This window comes from Pezoporus wallicus, unplaced genomic scaffold (genome assembly GCF_028554395.1).
Source record: "Pezoporus wallicus isolate ANWC-B61680 ecotype Strahan unplaced genomic scaffold, APGP_CSIRO_Pwel_v1 scaffold_7402, whole genome shotgun sequence".
Classification (NCBI taxonomy): Eukaryota; Metazoa; Chordata; class Aves; order Psittaciformes; family Psittacidae; genus Pezoporus; species Pezoporus wallicus.
In genome coordinates this window covers 3,054,751-3,074,474 of record NW_026641037.1, presented here as the reverse complement: position 1 = coordinate 3,074,474, position 19,724 = coordinate 3,054,751, and the positions used below count along the sequence as shown (strand labels likewise).

Genomic DNA, 19,724 nt, shown 5'->3' with positions numbered 1-19,724 from the left:
TGGTTACTTTCTGATAGTCCTATTCACTGTGGCTTTAGCTGCTTAATAACAGCATCGAGGAGCCTCTCCAGCATACTACAATCCCCATCCTTATTTTCGTAACTTTCTTGCTAATTTTGGAGGAAGGGAGTGGGGGCAAAGAGAGCAATGTGTCCTCAAGCTGTACAGCACTGGCTGCCTTCCACAGCAGTTTTGGAGAGGAGCTGGGACATTCCCAGCAGAGTTGGACGGATGCCTTGGCAGGACAGTGTCTCTCTGTGCAGTCAGGCTACAGCATCCTGCAGTCCCATTCCAGTGACTGGTCTTGTTGGACTTGACAGCTTTTCTGACCCTTTGGATCTGTGTAAGTCAGGATTACCACGAACTTCCTCCTCTGAATTTGTAGGTTATAATATCAGGAAAGAGCCTGCAGTCATTTATCTGATCTCATGCACAGCCCAGGCTAATGGGGCTGCCCCAATTCAATGGTCTTGTTGGGCCCCTGGAGCAGTAGGAAAGAATCAGTCCCCATGAACTCCAGAGGAAATGGGAACTCTCTCTATAATCTTGTATATATTCTTCTAAAACATCTCAGTGTTTGTTTTGAAAGATAAACAGCAAAAATAACCAAATACTGGTTTTCATCATGCTTTTCTCTCATCTGCTATTGAAATTACATTTCAGAGCTGCTTTGTTGTTTTAACAGCAGTTTAATCCCCCCAGATGCCATTGCAACTCATTTAGAAAAATACATAGACGTTTGTTTGAATAACGTCTCTTCCATTCATCATCCTTGGCATGCCCATTGACTCTGCGGTCCCAAAGCACTGTTAATTTCAGATTTCAGACTTAAGTATGTTTCTGCATGCGTATGTATGTATATTTACATTCATAAATTCAAATATATGTTGGAATAAACAAATCTAAAGACTCATTTGCTGAAAACATTTACCAAATTATTTCTTTCCTGATTAGCGGTCTGTCAGGCAGTCATTCCAGTTTCCAAAATGACTGCTTTGGACTTAAAATTAAAGCAGTGCTGATAAGATTTATGTAAGATTCCTGCTGATCGTCCCACTGGTCTCTATGGATCCCTGTCCCCTGGGATGGCAAATCTAAACTTTTCTGCAATCTGCTTCTGGATCCCAAATTCAAATATTGTGCTACTTGTTGTAAAAAGGAAAAACTATGTGAAAACTAGAACTATGCAAACGCTCAGAAGCTGGACATGGAAGGTGACAGCAAAATGGTTCTCCTAAGTTTGGGTGTTTGGGTTTCTTAAGCTGTTTTGAACTTTGAAACTTGAGGTAGAACAGAAATTGGTGAAGGTGGTTTATAGTATGTGTAAATTTCTGGTTTAATGTGAGTTCAGTTGAGGTAGTTTATTGTCTTGATCTACCTCTAAGGCAGAGTGGTTGAGTGACATGGCTCTTATGGAATAGTGCACCCACATAACAGCTCTGCAGGTTTTATCTGCTGAACATTTTTTCTTCACTTGCGAGAGGAATGGCTTTGGGTAAGATGAGATGCAAAAAAGTAACCTCACATGCTGCAGACTTCTATTTAACTCATTTCTTCAGGGAATGAGCTGAACACCCATTACAGTCCTCCTCCACGTCACCTCCAAGGCAGAGAGATTCCTCTTTACAGGATTTTGGGGTGAGGTTGCATGGAGCAGGAGGAGCATGGAGTACAGGAGGTGAGGAGGTGGAAGGCTTCTGGCTGCTGCCAGTCTCCATGGGTGGTGTGCATGAGTTGCTTTGCGATGCTTTTTGTACTTGGTGCTCTTGCAACCTGTGCACAAAGAAATGAAGGAGATGCAACGAATACTGTTCTTTTACTCCTTCCTGTCTTTGGTGGGGTGGTAACATTTCATTTTTAAAACAACAAAAGAAAAATATTGATTTTTTTTTTTTTGAAATCTCCTGTTATCTCGGTCTAATATTTTTAGACTGAGTTGGAAAATGTTTTGTTGGATACTTTAATGCTTTTATGAACCTACCATATTTATGGAATTGCTGCTTTGTCATGTATTAAGGAAGTGCTGCATGTGTTAAATTTCAGCTTATTTTCAGTGATTTTTTTTTTTCAGTTCAGAGTATGAATATATCTTCACATAAGACATTTGTTTCCATTTATGCAACTTACAATTCAGTAATAAACAACAGATGGAAAAAGTGTGTCCAAATTCTCTTGTTTAAAACATCTTGTGAATGCCATCTCTTCATTTTATAAAACCAGGCCAATTTCCAGTTCTATAAGAACATTAAAAGGTGTGGGTAGTAACAATGGAGAAGTAAAAGTAGAAATAACTGACTGAAGCTTAGTTAAGTGATATGAAATACGGTACTAGCTTCTGAATATTAAACCAAAAGCTGTTTAATTCAGAGTGAATATCAGCATGCCCATTCATCTATAAACTAGTATTTTCAAACCTATTTTGTAGCGATTGGGTGGATATGTAACAGTCTTCTGGGGCAGAAAAAGAATGTATGAAAAAGTGAGCCAATTTTGTTCTTTCTTTCAAAAATAGGATTCACTGTTTACCCATTCCTGTCAAACTCCACCTTCTAGTTATCTGCTAACCAGGGACAGCTCTGGTCTGGTAACCTAAACCCAAGACTGTGATAAGGTGAGAGTGCCGGGGCTTTTCCTTGCTCCATTCCCTCCTGACCCTTGGCAGTGTCTGGGCTTCATCCCTGTGCACTGAATGCTTCCTGCTGCTTTCCTGGCTCAGAGCTGTCTCAGGTAAAGGCAAATTAAGCAATTGCTCAAGGCAATGGCTGGAAAGGCAAAGATCCACATCCTCACTCACTGAGGTACCACTGTGCCCTGGCAGTGGGAAGGCTGGTTTATGGCATGTCCCCAAAAGGTGGGGTTGGTTGGATGGGGACAGATGGCCGTGACTGCTGCTGGGGGAATGAGGGACAGAAGAGGGAAAGCTATTGCAGGTGAGAAGCAGGAATGGTGCATGCTTCCTCAGGTGCCTGGTGGCAGCAGCAGCACTCCTGGCCTTCCATGGTGTCATCCCCTTGCTGGGATCAGGTCTCCAGCTGAGGGATGAAGGTCCTTCTGGTGTCCAGTGATGCTTTGATCCCCTGCTGGTGCTTCTGCTTGACGCCTTGGTTCTCTCCCCCTGTAGATGTGCCGAAGTTTTGGCATGCAAAGATTTGTCCTCATCTTTGGGCAATATACTATTTTGTCTCCAGCGATAAGAAGTCTTGATTCCCCCCCACCCCGAGGGGCACAAACCACAGCCTCTTTAGTTTACTGAGGAAAGGCTGGAAGACAATTCAGTTGTGGTGGGATAAACAGTACAGTACCATGAAGCTCTTGAACTTGTTGGTATGAAATGCAGCTATTAGAACAATGGAAAATGCAACACTAGAGATACGGAACAACTTGCTTATTGAAATGCAACTTGGTTTGTTGCTGAAAAAAATGCAGCAGTTGAACACTGAGGGTTTCATGAGTCAAGTCAGAAATAACCATTGCTTAAATTCTTAATGTCAGTAAGTATTTATCTAGGTTTGGTGTGGATTTTCTTTCATTTGCTTTAGTGTTCTGTAATAAGCTGGTTCCTAAATAACTTACTTACTGTGTGTTCTTGTGTTGGATAAAGACCTCGTTACAGCAGATGTGGGGTTACTGCCTTTCAAAGGGTACTTTGAGCTACACACTGTTCTAACTATATCATTTGTCTGTTGGATATCCATCAGAGGTATTTAAGGACAGAAGAATAACTTTTTGCTTTTTACTACAAGGTTGCCACTTGTCTCACTGAAGGCAAACATGGACAACTTTTGCTAGCTCCAGTGTTGCTTTTTGTTTTTTCCCTTGTTCTCAACTCCCTGGGTGATGCTTGCAGCTGATCCTTGCCTTGCTGAGAGAAGGACTTACATAATGGGTATTTGTCACTGGGTGTTGGATGCCCATAAGTGCCGTTACTTGGTGGAAAAATCAACTTCTGCAGTGCTGTGCTGCCTCCAGGTGGATTTTCAGTTTACTTCCTAAAAAACTGTACAGGAATGAGAAAACCACTTTGCGTAGCACAACTAACTAGCGTGTTTGTGCTTTTCCTTTCATGCCTGTACAACAGCTGCAGCAGCAAGCACCAGCAGTGCTGGCAGAGGTGCTTGGGACACCTGCCCTCCTCCCACTGAAACTTGGGACAAGTTTCTGCCCTGCCAGGCTGCCTGCCTGCTGCCACCTGTCCCTGGGGTGTTAGCTATTTTTTCCCCTCATCCCCCTTCAAGACCTGTATCTCCATCCTTTAGCCCTTGGAGCCCTGCCTGGGTGGATTGGGTGCCCATGGCTGACTATCCCCAGCCTGACATGCCTGCTCTGGCAAGCATGGGGCAGTGACATGCCTGGACTCCTGCCACCCAGGTGGGTAACTGGAGCATGTTGAGCCTGCTCAGGCATGGAGCCTATGTGCCTCTTCCAGGCCCTGGCTGCTATTTTAGTAAGCTGTTACTCCATACCCCAGTGAAGACGTGACCTTCTCAGCATGGATGTATAAAAACTCAACAGTCATCACCAGATCAAATTAGCATCTCTCTTAACAGCGGGGCCACCCTGGCATTCTGGGGGTGCTGACACCACCAGAAGTCCCCCTCAGTCAAGCCAGCACTGCACTGGTGATGTGCCTAGCATGCGAGGTAGTGCACGGGTAGTGCAGGACCCCCATGATTTGAAGGGGAAGGGCTGCACTCAGTTGTATGAGTCAGTAGGGGCCATGCACAGTGGGCAAGGGTGGGAGGGGTCCTCAGGGAGGCTGACTGGGGCCACCAGTTCCTGTTAGTGTCCCTGGGCCAGGACACACACAGGCAACTGTCCTCTGTGATCCAGGAGTCCTCAGCTATTATCTGCTAAATGTGTCCCAGTCAGGCTCAGCATGATGGCCGTTTAGACAATCAGTCTGGGAGAGCTCTATGTAGTTCATGAAAATGATATACAAATTACAACCACACAAAACAACTGTAGTTAAAATTTAAGGCAGCGATGTTGTGAGGGAGGTGGGAAGTGTCCCCACTGGTACATACGGGTGACTGGCAGGAGTGGCACCACAGCTGGCAGAAGAAAGTGCCTGTGTTTTAAAGCTGCGGGGAAGTGTGTTATTCCAGAAGCAGCAGAGAATTAAAGTCATAGACATGAAACAAATGGAACAGTTGATACATAAATGTAATAAGCTTTTGCATTTCCGTCCAAAATCTCCCAATTGAGAGTTATCTTTCCAATGTAACATAAGGCACTTCTGTACAGCCTTAGTGCTGTACACTAACCCCGAGCCTAGGGACCCCACTTCAGCTACTGAACCTGCAGTAACTGACAAGGAAAAAGAATTATTTTGCAATAAGTCAGATAATAATTTTACCCCAATTGCTCATTTTCTTTTTCTCTAGAAATAGACCCTACTGACAACAGCAGCCTTAAATGTGGATAAGAGGATTGTACTGCAGCTTTGGCCAATCATTTGTTTAGGTCTTATATTTTTGATTATGTTATTATTATAAAGGGCTGAATCACAACCAGATTATACTCAATTATTTCCCATTTAGGCAAGACAATACTTTTTTTTCTTGCTAGACAGCCTTGCAAATGCTTTCTGCTCTGAAATCTTATTTCCCAGTGTGTTTTCCTAAAACAAGCAGTTTCCTAGGGGTCTGCTTAAGCACAACTTGTCTGACTTGGACGATTCTTTCACAGTAACTCTGCAGGAGTGCAGTATGTACACATGTAATACAAGTGGAAGCTGGTGAAAATACATCGCTGTTACGAACAGATGAAGTTACAAGACCACATATTTCTTTCCATTGTTGTTTTAACTCTGGCTTTAGTCCTCTTAAATGTACATTAATTTTTTTTCTTTCCTTTTTTTAGCTTGGAATATATGAAAATGAATAAAATAGGAAGGAGGGCATACTGTGTGACTGTTTTTTATTACACTGTATCACAGGATGGTTGAGGCTAGAAGAGACCACCAAGTGATCTGAGCTGTAGAAAAGAGAAGATGGGGTTTGCTGATCTGCCTGTCCAGCCTTCTGTGCACACACATTACCATGTGTGTGCCTGCTGGGAATGCAGCAGCAGTCTTGCTACTGCTTGGATCTGGGGCATGAAGCCGTGGCACCCTTGCTTCCTTGGGTTCTTCCCCTGTCCCCAGCACCTTGCACTGGCCTCTGGGATGGACAAAGTGACCACACGGGTGTGTTGTCTCTTGTTTTTGTTGGAGTGGCGTCAAGAACATTGGACTATGACTGACTGTTGTGCCACAGAAGGAGTGATGAGAGAGAGCAGGGTGGCCCAGCCTGGGCTGAGCAGGATTTTTAAAACACTTTGATATTTTGGAGGTGCCCGGAACTCCAATAAAGAAAACTAAAGGCTGACTAAGGCCCACTCCCTCTCTGCATTTGGGCAGGTGACACACAGTTCATCTTTGTCTTCTGATCCTTCTCTTGCTTCATCCCCAAGGGCTGCCTCAGTGTGAGAGAGGGTGGTGCTTCTTTGCAGTTGGTAAAACTTCAGCAAAAGAAGTAAGACAAATTTTAATTGACCTTTTTAATTTTTCAGTTCATTTCTAAAGCAGGGATCCTGGTGCTGCAGCTCTTCTTTTTACCCTTCACTCTCTGTGTATGCCTGTGCTCGTAGTGTGTCCTTAGTGGAATTATTATTATCCATTTGGGAGTCCACCCTATGCAGAAATGGGAGATGTATACAAATCTTAATCCTGAGAATAATGACAATTAAACCTGATTTTTCTTGTTTTACACAAGCCCTGCCCTGCTTTTATTTTTCCTGCCAAACCTATTATTGCACAACTGGATCGGTGTGTTAGTACAAGATGAAGGGTGTACTCTGCTAAAGCAGAAGGTGCCTGTTACTGCCTAAGGAATGAGACTGGCTTATGTGCTGCTGTGGTCTGATCCTGTTGGGTGCTGCTGTAAGCTGGGCTGCGTTTGTGCAGCTGCAGTAAGAAGTGGCAGCTAACAGCTCCTGAATATTCAATATATCTTTTTGCAGTTGAATGTTACGTTCTTGCAGCCCTTGGTTTGCTGACCATGTTCCTTATCTTTTCAACTGCTGCTTTCCTCCTGAGACTTCCTGCTGGCTGTTGTTGCCAAATGCATGAAATGGGGTAAAGGGGATGGAGGTTCCTTGATATTTAATCCGGGATTCAGTGCCGGGGCAGCTCCAAGTTGCTGAATGCCTTGCTAGAAAATACATGTTTTCTCTGGAGCTGCATGGTAGAATAACCTCTGCCCTGTGTGATCTGATGAGAAATCACCTCCTGGCTGGGACCCAAATAAAGCACGGGATTAACTTTGCCCTATGCGTGTGTGCTGGCTTGTAGCTCTTAAGAGTCAGTAAGAGCTCTTAGTCCAGTTGGTCTGTTGCAGAATGACTCTAAGAGCAGGACCATAGAGTTCTGGAGGACTGTGCAAGCAAGGCAGGGGGTGGCCCCCACAGGTGGCCGGAGACCGGACCTGGGAGGAGAATGTGGAGGAAGCTGTGGGGGCTAACCAATACTGTTATGCCAAGAAGGAGTGGCTGAATACCACTCCTATATATGTGTGAACTGCGTCACAAATAAAGTAGAAGTTGCTTATCACCCATATTGGGTTGGCCTGTCTGCTTCTCCTCGCCGCTTACATTGGTCTGGGAGGATCTGTGCCTGTAGACATGGGATCCAAGCTGCTGTGCCTCTTCCTTGCCTCTGTCATCCTTGCTTACTACTTCTACAGTCCCATGCCAGAGGACTTTGAGGAGCCCTGGAAAGTGATGTTCATCTCGGCTACCCTCAGGACTCTTGAACACCTGGTGAGCTTGGTGCTGAGCTAGAGGGAGAGGTCTATGGAGCAGGGGGCATTCCTGGTCCCTCTGACTAATAGAGATATGGTAGTATGTGTCATACATATATATATATATGTATGGTAATACACTCAGTGAAGTACAGTAGTACTAAGCATTAAACATACTGTGGGTATGACTATAAAGAAACTTAGAAAAGATTTACTGTGCAATGTCAAAAAAAAAAGGATATTTGGAGTAACTGGAAATGTGATATGTAATGTGATTACAGATAGACAAATGCAAGCAAGTCTATTTTGCTTTATGAACCTCTGCAGCTGTAGCACTGGTCCTTGAATTTTCCTGTTCCTCAGAGCCTGTACATTGAGTTTCTGCAGAAATATTGTATTGCATGTCAGAAGTGAAAACTAGAGCACTTAAATGCTACTGATTTTTGTGGTTTCATAAAAATCCATTGACAGAATGACCCTAAAAACTACACAAAGTTAGTTATAGTGGTGCTAATGCTAGAGCATGTAGAAGTTGAGATACAGATCTTATATGTATGTATATATAAATACCACTGTGATCTTGCTTACCAAAAATGATATCTAGCCATAAGCAGCATAGAACCATACATCACATTCTGGAAAAGCAGTGCTATTTTACCCTATTTGTAGTTAAATTGCAATATTTACCAACAACAGGATCTTTATGTCTTTCCATGTTATTTTTATATATGCTACATCCCTAGCTTCTGCTTCATTTACTGTCACGTTACAGCCATTTCAAACATTTGTAAGCAATTTGTGAGGCTGCATGCCATGCACAACTAACACTGCTGTAGTTTCCACCTCAAGTACATCAAACTAGGAGACGTTTTGAGTCCAGCCTGTACGTAGTGCACAGTGGTAGCTGCAGCAGTGTAACCAAGGTCTGAAAATAAAGGTCAAAGATGAAGGTTTGTGGGGAGGAGAAGGAGCGAGTGTTGCAGATATCTTTCTAGGTGACTGCAAACACTTTGAGACTGCTTCATTCTCCACTATGAAATGCATTGATAGGAAGTTCTAAGGAGCCAGGGGAGAGGTTTCTAGTTTTGCTTCAGGCATGCTGCTGCAAGACTTGGCTGCTGCAGGCAGAGACACCCAGGCTGTTTGCTCTAAAGTGCAAGAATTTGGGATTTTGCCTTTTCTGTTGTTTCAGTTAAAATGTGGGTTTTTTCAGAAGTCCACGATTTTTCTGGTGGATGCAGAATATGCTGAACATCACACTTCTGGACAGTAACTAAAAGCCAGTGCTGATCTACAAAGCCATCCCTGTGTCAGACAGCCTTTGTTTGCAGTGGAGGCCTTTTCTCAGGTCTTCACAACCAGCAGAAGGGAGCAGTGCTTTTGGGGAAGCGGAGATGATTTTTGTATGCGTTTACCCATGGACTCTGCTGCTTTCTCATTTGTTTTGATCTTGTGTTTTGAGGTCTGAGTGGTGGGAGATGAAAAAGTGATAAGAAAGAAACTGTAGTCTGCACTCTTGATGCAGATCTTGCTTCTTCCCATCTTCAGTGTCCTTTCATAGGCAGTCTGCAAAGAGGATATGTGCACAGATAACTCATGTCCCCTGTGTCTGCTTGCTCAGTCTGACCTGCAGCACAGCAGTGCTCAGCAAACAGAAGTGTTTTCTTTCAGTGTTGGAGTTTCAGTGTTTCAGTGTTTTCATTTCAATATGGAGTTGGTGTCTTTCATGTCTGCTATGCTGGCTGCGTGTTAAGCCTCAGTCCATTTTCAGCAGCGGTGTTGCAGGGCCAGCGTGTTTTGTAACTGTGCTCCAACCACATGCAAAACTGTAATCCTAAGGGGCTCTGACGAAGATGGCCTCTCTGGAGCTGCATGAGTGCAAATTAGATTTGAGGCATCTCTAGAACATCCTAAGTACATTCTGAATGATCATCTGATTATAGGCAACAATTTATAATCACTTAATAGTAGGTCTAAATTTGTGGAGGGGACTCTGTTTTAGTCTTTCCGACTCCCTGATGTTGTTTTGAAAAAAGAGAAACAATGCTGCCACCCCCAAACACAGCTCAGCAAGAGGTTGGTCTCCAACCTCCCAAAAGGACATACTGAGAAAGCCATGAAATGGCAAATCTATGCCCTGTTGTCTTTGCTTTAATAGGTCCCGGGGAGCCCTCCAGCTTCTGAGCCACATTGTGCAAGATTTTCTCCGGTTTCAGGTTTCCTGACCTGGAGAAACATATGAGTTGGCTTGAATAAAACCTGTGCCAGTCCCAGGCTGTTCTCCAGGTCTCTGCCAGGCATGGCCATGAGTGCTGAGGGACTCCAGAGGCTGGTTGGAAGCTGGTGGCTTGATCCTGCCCTGGGTTACCCTATGGAGGGTTGCAGCTATGCTTGGTTCCACTGGTGCGCCCAGCCTGCAGAGTGCTGGCAAGTCTGTTTGTACCCATCCCACTGCAGAAGGGAGGCTGGGAACATCTCCATTATCGTATTGATTATGATGTCCCACATCTATGTGATGTGTAGCTGGGGAATAGCTTCTAAGAATAAATCAGACAGTGTCTGTGGTGCTTAAGCACAAAATCCTTCATGTATTTTCTGGAAGTACCGCATGCACAAAGACTAAGAGAAAATACACGAAGAAAGTATAAAATGCAATACAACATATTTCTTCCTGTTGGAAAACAGTAACGAGTGGTGTCCCTCAGGGATCAGTGTTGGGACTCATCTTGTTCAACATCTTTGTCACTGACATGGACAGTGGGATTGAGTGTGCCCTCAGCAAGTTTGCTGATGACACCAAGCTGTGTGGTTCGGTTGGTATGCTGGAGGGAAGGAATGCCATCCAGAGGGACCTCGACACGCTTGTGAGGTGGGCTGATGCCAACCTCATGAAGTTTAACCATGCCAAGTGCAAGGTCCTACACCTGGGTTGGAGCAATCCCAGGCACAGCTACAGGTTGGGCAGAGAAGAGATTCAGAGCAGCCCTGCGGAGAAAGACTTGGGGGTGCTGGTCTATAAGAAACTGAACATGAGCCGGCTTCAGTGTGTGCTTGCAGCCCAGAAAGCCAACTGTATCCTGGGCTGCATCAAAAGGAGCGTGACCAGCAGGTCGAAGGAGGTGATCCTGCCCCTCTACTCTGCTCTCGTGAGACCTCGCCTGGAGTATTGTGTGCAGTTCTGGTGTCCTCAACATAAAAAGGACAAGGAACTGTTGGAACAAGTCCAGAGAAGGGCCACGAGGATGATCAGGGGACTGGAGCACCTCCCGCATGAGGACAGGCTGAGGAAGTTGGGGCTGTTGAGCCTGGAGAAGAGAAGGCTGCGTGGAGACCTCATAGCAGCCTTCCAGTATCTGATGGGGGCCTATAGGGGTGCTGGAGAGGGACTCTTCATTAGGGACATAGTGTTAGGACAAGGGGTAACGGGTTAAAACTTGAAGAGAGGCAGTTTAGATTGGATATAAGGAAGAAGTTGTTTACTGTAAGGGTGGTGAGGCACTGGAATGGGTTGCCCAGGGAGGCTGTGAATGCCCCATCCTTGGTGGTGTTCAAGGCCAGGTTGGACGAAGCCTTGGGTGCCATGGTTTAGTGTGAGGTGTCCCTGCTCATGGCAGGGGGGGTTGGAATTTGATGATCTGAAGGTCCTTTCCAACCCTAACTATTCTGTGATTCCTAGCTGAGTGTTTCCCTGGCTGCAGTTCTTGTGAAATCACCCCAGAGTTTCCCCTGTCCGTGGCCTGGCTCCTTGGGAGCCATGAAATCTGGATTTGAGCCCTTCACAGCCCTGCTCACAAGCTGCCTGTGTTTGTGTTTGGCTGATGGAAACCTTCACCTGGAGGGGCATCTCCATCTGAACTACCACCCCTTCAGATAAATAAGCTCCTAAATGTGGTGCCAGGCTTTTTGTCTGCCAAAGCACACATAAATTTTGGGGTTGTTGTCCTTGCTGCCATACTCCCCTTATGGAAGATGGAGAAAGGGATGGTAGAAAATGTTTTCCAAAGCACAAGGAACACCAAAACCCCCAAATGGTTGCCTTTTTCCTCTTACCTCTCAGATGAGAGCCAATGAGACTTTCAGATGAGGGTATGATTTCCTTTTGGTTTTATATGGTAATGGCCTTGAAACCACAGGCCAGTGTTTTTCCACAATGTAAAATTTAAACCCTGCGAGTACTGGGAAGCCTCAGTCTTGAAGCTGAGGAAATTACTCCTGATGCAGGGGAGTATCAACAAGCTCACTGGAATTATAGCAGGACTCACTTTGACCTATATATTTATTCTTCCAAGGTGCTAATCCTCAGGGAAAATACAACAGCTGAGAAATATTTATGTAAACTGTGTAATCACTGTGTATAAAACTATACAGTTTTGGCATGTGTATGTGTTTGTCTTCATTGAACTTATTACAGGATCCCATATTTTCCTTATGTGCAGTGTGCCAGTTGCTGCCCATTTGCCTTCATCCTGATTCCAAACCACAGTGTTTGGCTGAGCTCCTGGCATTGCTTGGTCCAAGACTGCAGAGAAGTGACTCTTAAATGTGGTGGCAATCACTATCAAGTATTGTCAGGAAGATCTTAGCTGTATTCTCTTTCCTTCTAGCTTCTGAAAAAGTAGATTATACATAGAAGGTGATTCAATAGTTGATTTAAACATAAAAAAAAATCATTACAAAACCGTAAAGCAAGCAGGGTTAGATTATATGATTTACAACATTGAACCTTGAATGCCAGATGTTATACCTTTCATGAGGTTATCATTTAAAGTGTGGGGGTTTCTGTATTTTTTTTACATTCTTCTCAGAAAGAATAGAGCATCTCTTATAGGAAGCTAAACTTCCTATGGGATCTGCACTAGGCTGAGCTATTTCATTTCTTATTAAACTCAAGCCTGCTTCGAGTTTCATCTGGTTTTCACCTTCGGATAACATGTAAGAGCTTGCTTTTATTATTTCATCATTTCTCTTGCTGTGTGATATAGCAGTTAGGAGACTTGTGAGGAAAGCTAGGTTATGTCCCCTGTTGCTGGGGGCTGTTGTGAAGAGGCCACTGGTGGCCATTGGTAGTTCTCTGTGGCGCGATGCCAGTGCGGTCCCTGCGGCTGCGGGGCTCCAACCTAGAGACTAAGCTATGGAGACTGAGGCCTGTTGTTAATTGGTGATCTTCTGATCAAAGTTATACCAGCGCACTTAGTGTTGTTTATGCCTGTCCAAAGAATTGCACAGTGGCCTGAAATTAGATAAGTGCTCTTGTGTTATCACTGTCAGCTCTTAATTTTTTGAGTGTTTAACTAGAATATGTGCAAGAGCTGAGCACATTAAACTGAAAAGATATGTGCAAGTTAGTGTGAAATTTCTTCCAATTTTGCTGTAAACAAACTAGAAATCTAAGTTCTTAACTCTCTTTCAGCAAGTGAATTAGCAAATGACTTTCGACCTATCTGAAGTTGTATTCTTCCTACCTTTCTTTCATCTAAACCCCAAACCAACTAGGCTCTTTAGGAAAGACTGGCCACGCAGACAGGGAGGGGGTGTAGCTCTTTATGTCAATGATAGGCTGGAGAGTATGAAATTTTGCCTGGGGACAGGTGATGAGCCAACTGAGAGCTTGTGGGTTAAGGTCAGAGGGAAAACTGCAATGGGGGGCATTACTGGGAGGGTCTACTACAGGCCACCCGATCAGGATGACTGTGTGGATGAAGCCCTCTAAGACAGGTAGGAGTAGCCTCATGCTCACAGCCCCTTTCCTCATGGGGGACTTCAACCACCCCGATATCTGGCCCGGCACAAGCAATCCCAGAGGTTCCTTGATTTTGTGGAAGACAACCTCCTCTTGCAAGTAATAGAGGAGCCAACAAGGAGAGGTGTCATGCTTGACCTTGTGCTCACTGACAGGGAGGAGCTGGTGGGGAATGTGACGCTCCAGGGCAGCCTGGTTGTAGTGATCATGAGATGGTGGAGTTCACGATCCTCATAGCAGTGAGAAGGGCGCGCAGCAAGCTCCCTGCTCTGGACTTCAGGAGAGCAGAATTTGGCCTCTTCAGGAACCTGCTTTGTAAGATTCCATGGGAAACAGCCCTAGAGGGCAGGGGGGCCCAAGACTGTTGATTGATATTCAAGGATCACCTGCTACAAGCTCAGGAGCATTGCATCTGACAAGAAAGAAATGGGGCAAGAAGTCCAGGAGGCCTTCTTGGATGGATAAGGAGCTGCTGGGAAAGCTCAGAAGGAAAAAAGAAGCTTATAGAAGGTGGAAGTGAGGACAGGCAGCCTGGGAAGAATACAGGGATGTTGCCTGGGAAGCTAGGGACCAGGTCAAGAAAGCTAAGGCTCAGTTAGAATTGAATCTGGCCAGGGATGTCAAGAATAAAAGGAAGGGCTTCTGTAGGTATGTCACTAACAAAAGACAGACTAGGAATAATGTGGGGCCTCTCTGGAGAGAAAAAAGAGAAGTGGCTACCCTGAATTTGGAGAAGGCTGAGGTTCTCAATGGCTTCTTTGACTCAGTCTTCCCTGGCAAGTGCTCCAACCACACCGCTCAAGTTTTGGAAGGCAGATGAAGGGACTGGGAGAATGAAGACCTTAGACCATAGGAGAGGATCAGGTTTAAGATCATCTTAAGAACTTGATGTGCACAAGTCCATGGGACCTGATGAAATCCACACATGGGTCCTGAGGAAGCTGGCGAATGAAGTTTCTAAGCCACTGTCCATCATATTTGAAAAATATGGCAGTCGGGTGAAGTTCCCAACAATTGGAAAAGGTATCTATAACACTCATTTTCAAGAAGGGGAAAATGGAAGACCCAGGAATCATAGAATCATAGAAGAGTTAGGGTTGGAAAGGACCTTAAGATCACCTAGTTCCAGCCCCTCTGCCATGAGCAGGGACTCCTCACACTAGACCATGTTGCCCAAGACTCCGTCCAGCTTGGCCTTGAACACTGCCAGGGATGGAGCATTTAACACTTCTTTGGGCAACCTGTTCCAATGCCTCACCACACTCACAGAAACTACAGACCAGTCAGTCTCACCTCTGTGCCAGGCACGATCAAGGAGCAGATTCTCCTGGAAACCATGGGAGGGCACATGAAAAACAACGAGGTGGCTGGTGACAGCCAACATGGCTTCACCAAAGGCAAACCATGCCTGATCAATCTGGTGGCCTTCTATGACAGGGCTATAGAACTGATGGATAGGGGCAAAGCAGCTGATGTCATCTACCTCTACTTGTGCAAAGCATTTAACACTGTTTGACATGACATCCTGGTCTCTAAACTGAAGAGGCATCAATCTGATGGATGAACCACTTGGTGGACAAAGAATTGGCTGGATGGCAGCACATAGAGAGTTGTGGTCGATGGCTCAATGTACAGCTGGAGACCAGTAATGAGTGGCGTCCCTCAGGGATCGGTGTTGGGACCGGTCTTGTTCAACATCTTTGTTGGTGACATGGACAGTGGGATTGAGTGCGCCCTCAGCATGTTTGCCGATGACACCAAGCTGTGTGGTTTGTTTGATGCGCTGGAGGGAAGGGATGGGGTCCAGAAGGACCTCAACATGCTTTAGAGGTGGGGCAATGCAAACCTCATGAAGCTCAGCAATGTGAAGTGCAAGGTGCTGTACTTTAAGGAGGGTGCACGTGGAAGGAGTTCCTTATGTTGCTGGCATTTCATGTGGCTGAGATCATAGTCAATCTCTATGCTGGGTAATTTTTTGTTTAAAGAGGTATTCATGCCACCTTTCTCAGGATAGTAAATAATGACTTTGTTTTTCCTCCAGTCATTGTGAAATTATTTTTTTTTGTCTTTTTGTTGTCTATTACAGATGTTTGATGGTTCTAAAATACATTTCAAACATCTTAAAAGCAACGTGAGAACTAAGTTTGTTTAAACACAGTTTAATCCAATGTAAGAGGTAAAAAGGAGGGGGCATAGGCAGAGATATGTATGTATAAGCAACCACTGGTCACATGTTTACTCATCACAGTTCCCTGAAGGCAGCTGTAAGGAAATATGATGCCTCCTTTGGGGAGCTGCTGGTTTTGGAGGGAGTCATTTGGATCTGCATTTCTTGCACAGTCTGTAGCAAATGCAGTTGTAAATGTTTTCACCTGGGTTTGCTCTTGTGTACCAAAAAATCAGTGTAATGGAAGCCACACATTTTAAGAAGTTTTATGTTCATGATTTAAAATAGCCATTGATGGAAAGAGATTCTGAAATTCAATCTGTCTAAGTTGGTATGATGCCAGAGAGCTGAAGTTGATAAATATTACTCTTTGGAGCTTGCATTTCAGTTGTAGGTTTATTTGCTAGGGGGTTTGTTTTGTTTTGTTTTAATTTTATTTAGCATTTTAGAATAACTGTAATTTCATTTAGAACCATAGAATTTCATAATATATTTTTTTAAATGTGAATTTCAATGGAAACTGCTTTAACAGCATTAAAAGCTGTCAGGGTTCTGAACTCCCTGAACCACATTGCTTTTCTTCTGTTGAGGAATTTCTGTGCAGTCCATTGGGAAAGTTTTCCCTGTCCTCTGCATAGCTCTGCCTGGGGTGCTGATGATGCCCAGGACACTCAAGGACCCTCTGCTCCCTTCCCTTGAGGGACTGCACAGGGCTGGGGCTCCAGTGCTGCTCTGCAACTGCCCAACGTTTCTGTGAAAATGAATCTTTGTAAAAAGCTAACCCCATGGGTGTGTAAGACCTCCAGACTAAAGCACCTGTCAGGCAGACAGAGATCCTGGCTAGTGTCTTCACTATTTCCTCTCCTGGTGGATGCTGCTCCTGGCCCGGTGAGTCTCTCCAGGTGAGGGAATCACTGGGATCGTCCTTTGTTGGAGTCAGGCTGGAGCCAGAGTGGTTGACAGCAGTGATGCCACACCAGAGCTGTCCTTCTGCCTATTCATTCATCAGGGAACTGTCTCCCTGGCAGAGGGCTGCTGGGAATCAGAGCATCAGTGGCAGAGTTTTTCTCAGCTTTTATTGTGAAATATTAAACCAATGTAATGGAAGGACTGCATGACCCCGACAAAGCTTAATCCTCCTCAAGGATGATGGGAGCAGGTAACAGCTTCAGAAAGCATAGTGGTACATGTATTTTGTCTTATCTGCCGATGACGTGGAATGAGCAATAAACATGACTCTTGTTTTGCTATTCAGTAGGAGTACCTCTTCATTGGATAGAGAAATACAGAGGTGCATAAGTAATGGAATTTTTACATGTAAGCTAAAGAAATGAAAGAGCTGGATCACAGTAAAATGGCAAAAATAGACTTCTGACTTTTTAACATCTCAAAGTTCATCATTCTTGTAATAATGAAAGGGTACTCATCCCTAAATGATGCTCTTTTGCTACTAGGATGGAACTGATCACTAAAAATTATTGTGCAGCTTGAAGTCAAATCGCTATATCCTTGTGTTTGTGCCACCAGTGCCCTTGACATCCTGAAAGTACTGGATGCTTTTGCTTCAGGAGTCAATCATGGGAGCAGCCATTATTTGGCTTTGTGTTCACTGTCTGGAAAGATGAAGAGGTCCAACTCATTGAGCAGACCCTTGTGCTGGGTAATTGAGAGGTTTCAGCTGATTCTGCTTTCTTCCACATCCCCTGTTGCGTCCTTGTTATCCTTTAAGCTTGTGCTGCCAGTCATTGTCTTAGCAATGAGAAGTGATGGTGTACCTGGGCTGCCTTCCAGCCACCGCTGCTGAGCTTCACATAGAAGTGATGGGAGACAGGGGAGCTGAACTGCTCAGGCTGGATGGTATGACAGCATGGGACAGTGGCTCCCCCAGGTCAGCAGCATTTGGCTTAGCGACTTGTACAGCAACTTTACAGGCTTGTGCAGAGTATCAAATGGCTTTAATCTCTGAGACATCTAATCTGTGAGAGTACTAAGGCTGTTATTAACTTACTGTTTTCCTTTGTCTTGGGCTTTAGGCTGAGGTGGCTGAGTATCTGGGTCTGAAGAACTATATGGAAGTTTTGATACTGATCACAACTGCCGAATATGTCATGCCCATGTCTGATGAAAATGTCACTGTGACAGACACAGAGTTCAACAACATTACTGTCCGTCTGTACTTGCCCAGAAAGGCATCTGATGGGCTGAGGAGGGCAGTGGTTTACTTCCATGGTGGCGGATGGTGTGTAGGACAGGCAGGTAAGCTCTTCTTTGCCAGTACCAACGGTCCATATGTAAGATCTCAGCAGCCCATGTTAAATGTTGCCTTTTGTTTCATGGGAGCTGCCACAGAGTGGGTCAGGGAACTGGTGTTTCACCAGTCAAAAACAGGTGGAGATTTTGGAAAATCACCTGAAAGCTTCTGCAAAGAGGAATATGCTGCTGTATATGTGTCTGTTCTCAAATGGGCTGGAGTATATTCTAAGGGACTCATTTTATCTCAGGCATGAAACCCTACGATCGTCTGACAAGGCGGACTTCAGACATGTTAAATGCTGTCGTGGTATCAGTCAAGTAAGAGATTCTTGTTCTAGATGGGTTGAGGGTTCGGAATAAATTAATCTATTTCAATTAATTTTTTAATACCTTTTTTTGATCATGTCCTTTCTTGCTAGCTTTAAGTGTTTGTAAACAAAAGCTGTCAAGTTTGCAGTGGGTGAATTGTGGTTGGTGGTTATTTTGGATATCGCTTTGTGAAGCTGGATGGGTAAGAAAATATTTGAGATAGGTAGTTCCCATTTCTCTGGGCACAGAAAATAAACATTCACCAACTATGGCAGATGTTAGCAAGCATTTGTTCTTATTAATAGTGTGAAATAACAGACTTCTGTCTGCCTCTAACAGCTACAGGTTGGCACCTAAATATCATTTTCCCATCCAGTTTGAAGACGTGTATTCGGTAACAAAGTTCTTCCTCCAGAGCAGTGTCCTCTCCCAGTATGGAGTGGACCCAGATCGGGTCGGTGTTGCAGGAGACAGTGCAGGTGGCAACTTAGCTGCAGCTGTGGCACAGCAGGTAAATAATATAAAGGTGGTTTGTTAGCTCAAAATACTGTTTTTTTTCCTGTATTTTTTTTTTTTTTTAATTCAGGAACACTTAGAAAAGGCTAAAAAAAGCCTCTGCAAGTGCACTTCCTAAATGGCTCTTGTTGTCCATGTATGTAGGATGACATGCAGCCTCCAGAGCTGTCAGTGAGGGCTCCAAGTTCCAGGGTGAGCAAATTTACTTGAGCCATTTAGCGGCATCAAAGCTACTTTGATGCCATGATATCCTCCAAAACTTTATACGCTAAAAAATGTCATCTGGCCCATAATTAGGGCATATATCACTCTGTCCTTAAGCACATTTCGACTGATTTAGGCATGTTTGTATTTTAGTAATTCGCCTCATACAGATGTAAATAGCAGGGGAAAAGAAAAAAAAAAAGATATCTCTAAATAAATAAAAGATATCTCTGTCACTTGATCACAGACAGTTCAATGCCGTCTGCACTCTTCTCTCAGCTTTATTAAATAAAGTCAGTGTGATGTTGTTGCTCTCTTGAGAAATCAGTCAGATTGTAATGAATCTCACTTGGAAAGGTTGTGAAATTGCCATGGACACTGAATGCAGAAGATGAGGGAGAAATTTATTAGTGAAGAGGAGAAAAGGATGATATATAAGAAATGTCACTGTTCAATTAATCACATTTTATTTTTCACATGTCTAAAATGCACAGAATTGTAGTTGTTTGAGTTCTAACACCTCTGACATCTCAGGGTTAAAAAAGCAAACAGATGGATAAGCTCTAAATTGTGTGAAATGATTAAAGGAGTCTTAGAAAGCAGCAATTTTTAAGCTGTAAGAAATTTTCTGTAATTATAGAAAAATCATTTGTTACTATCTCAGAAAGCATCGATGCATCAAAAAGTTTCTATGCTTCAAAAAATATTTCCTGAATATTATCATCCTTCAAAATAAGAAATAGAATTAAATTAT

The 19,724-nt window shown here is 44.1% G+C and overlaps 1 protein-coding gene across 2 annotated transcripts in view; it reads left to right on the top strand.

The window, feature by feature from the left end:
• LOC130605975 (arylacetamide deacetylase-like) overlaps positions 1–19,724 on the top strand; it is a 47,190-nt gene that overhangs the window by 25,546 nt on the left and 1,920 nt on the right. Inside the window, exons 1-4 of one of the 2 annotated variants that reach the window (XM_057421869.1) lie at positions 7,640–7,800; positions 17,722–17,944; positions 18,190–18,259; positions 18,590–18,761. In XM_057421869.1, coding sequence (XP_057277852.1) covers positions 7,663–7,800; positions 17,722–17,944; positions 18,190–18,259; positions 18,590–18,761 — 603 coding nt within the window. In that variant the 5' untranslated portion in view covers positions 7,640–7,662. Of the gene's footprint in view, positions 1–7,639; positions 7,801–17,721; positions 17,945–18,189; positions 18,260–18,589; positions 18,762–19,724 lie in introns of those variants that run through there. The other variant, XM_057421870.1, reaches the window with a different exon arrangement.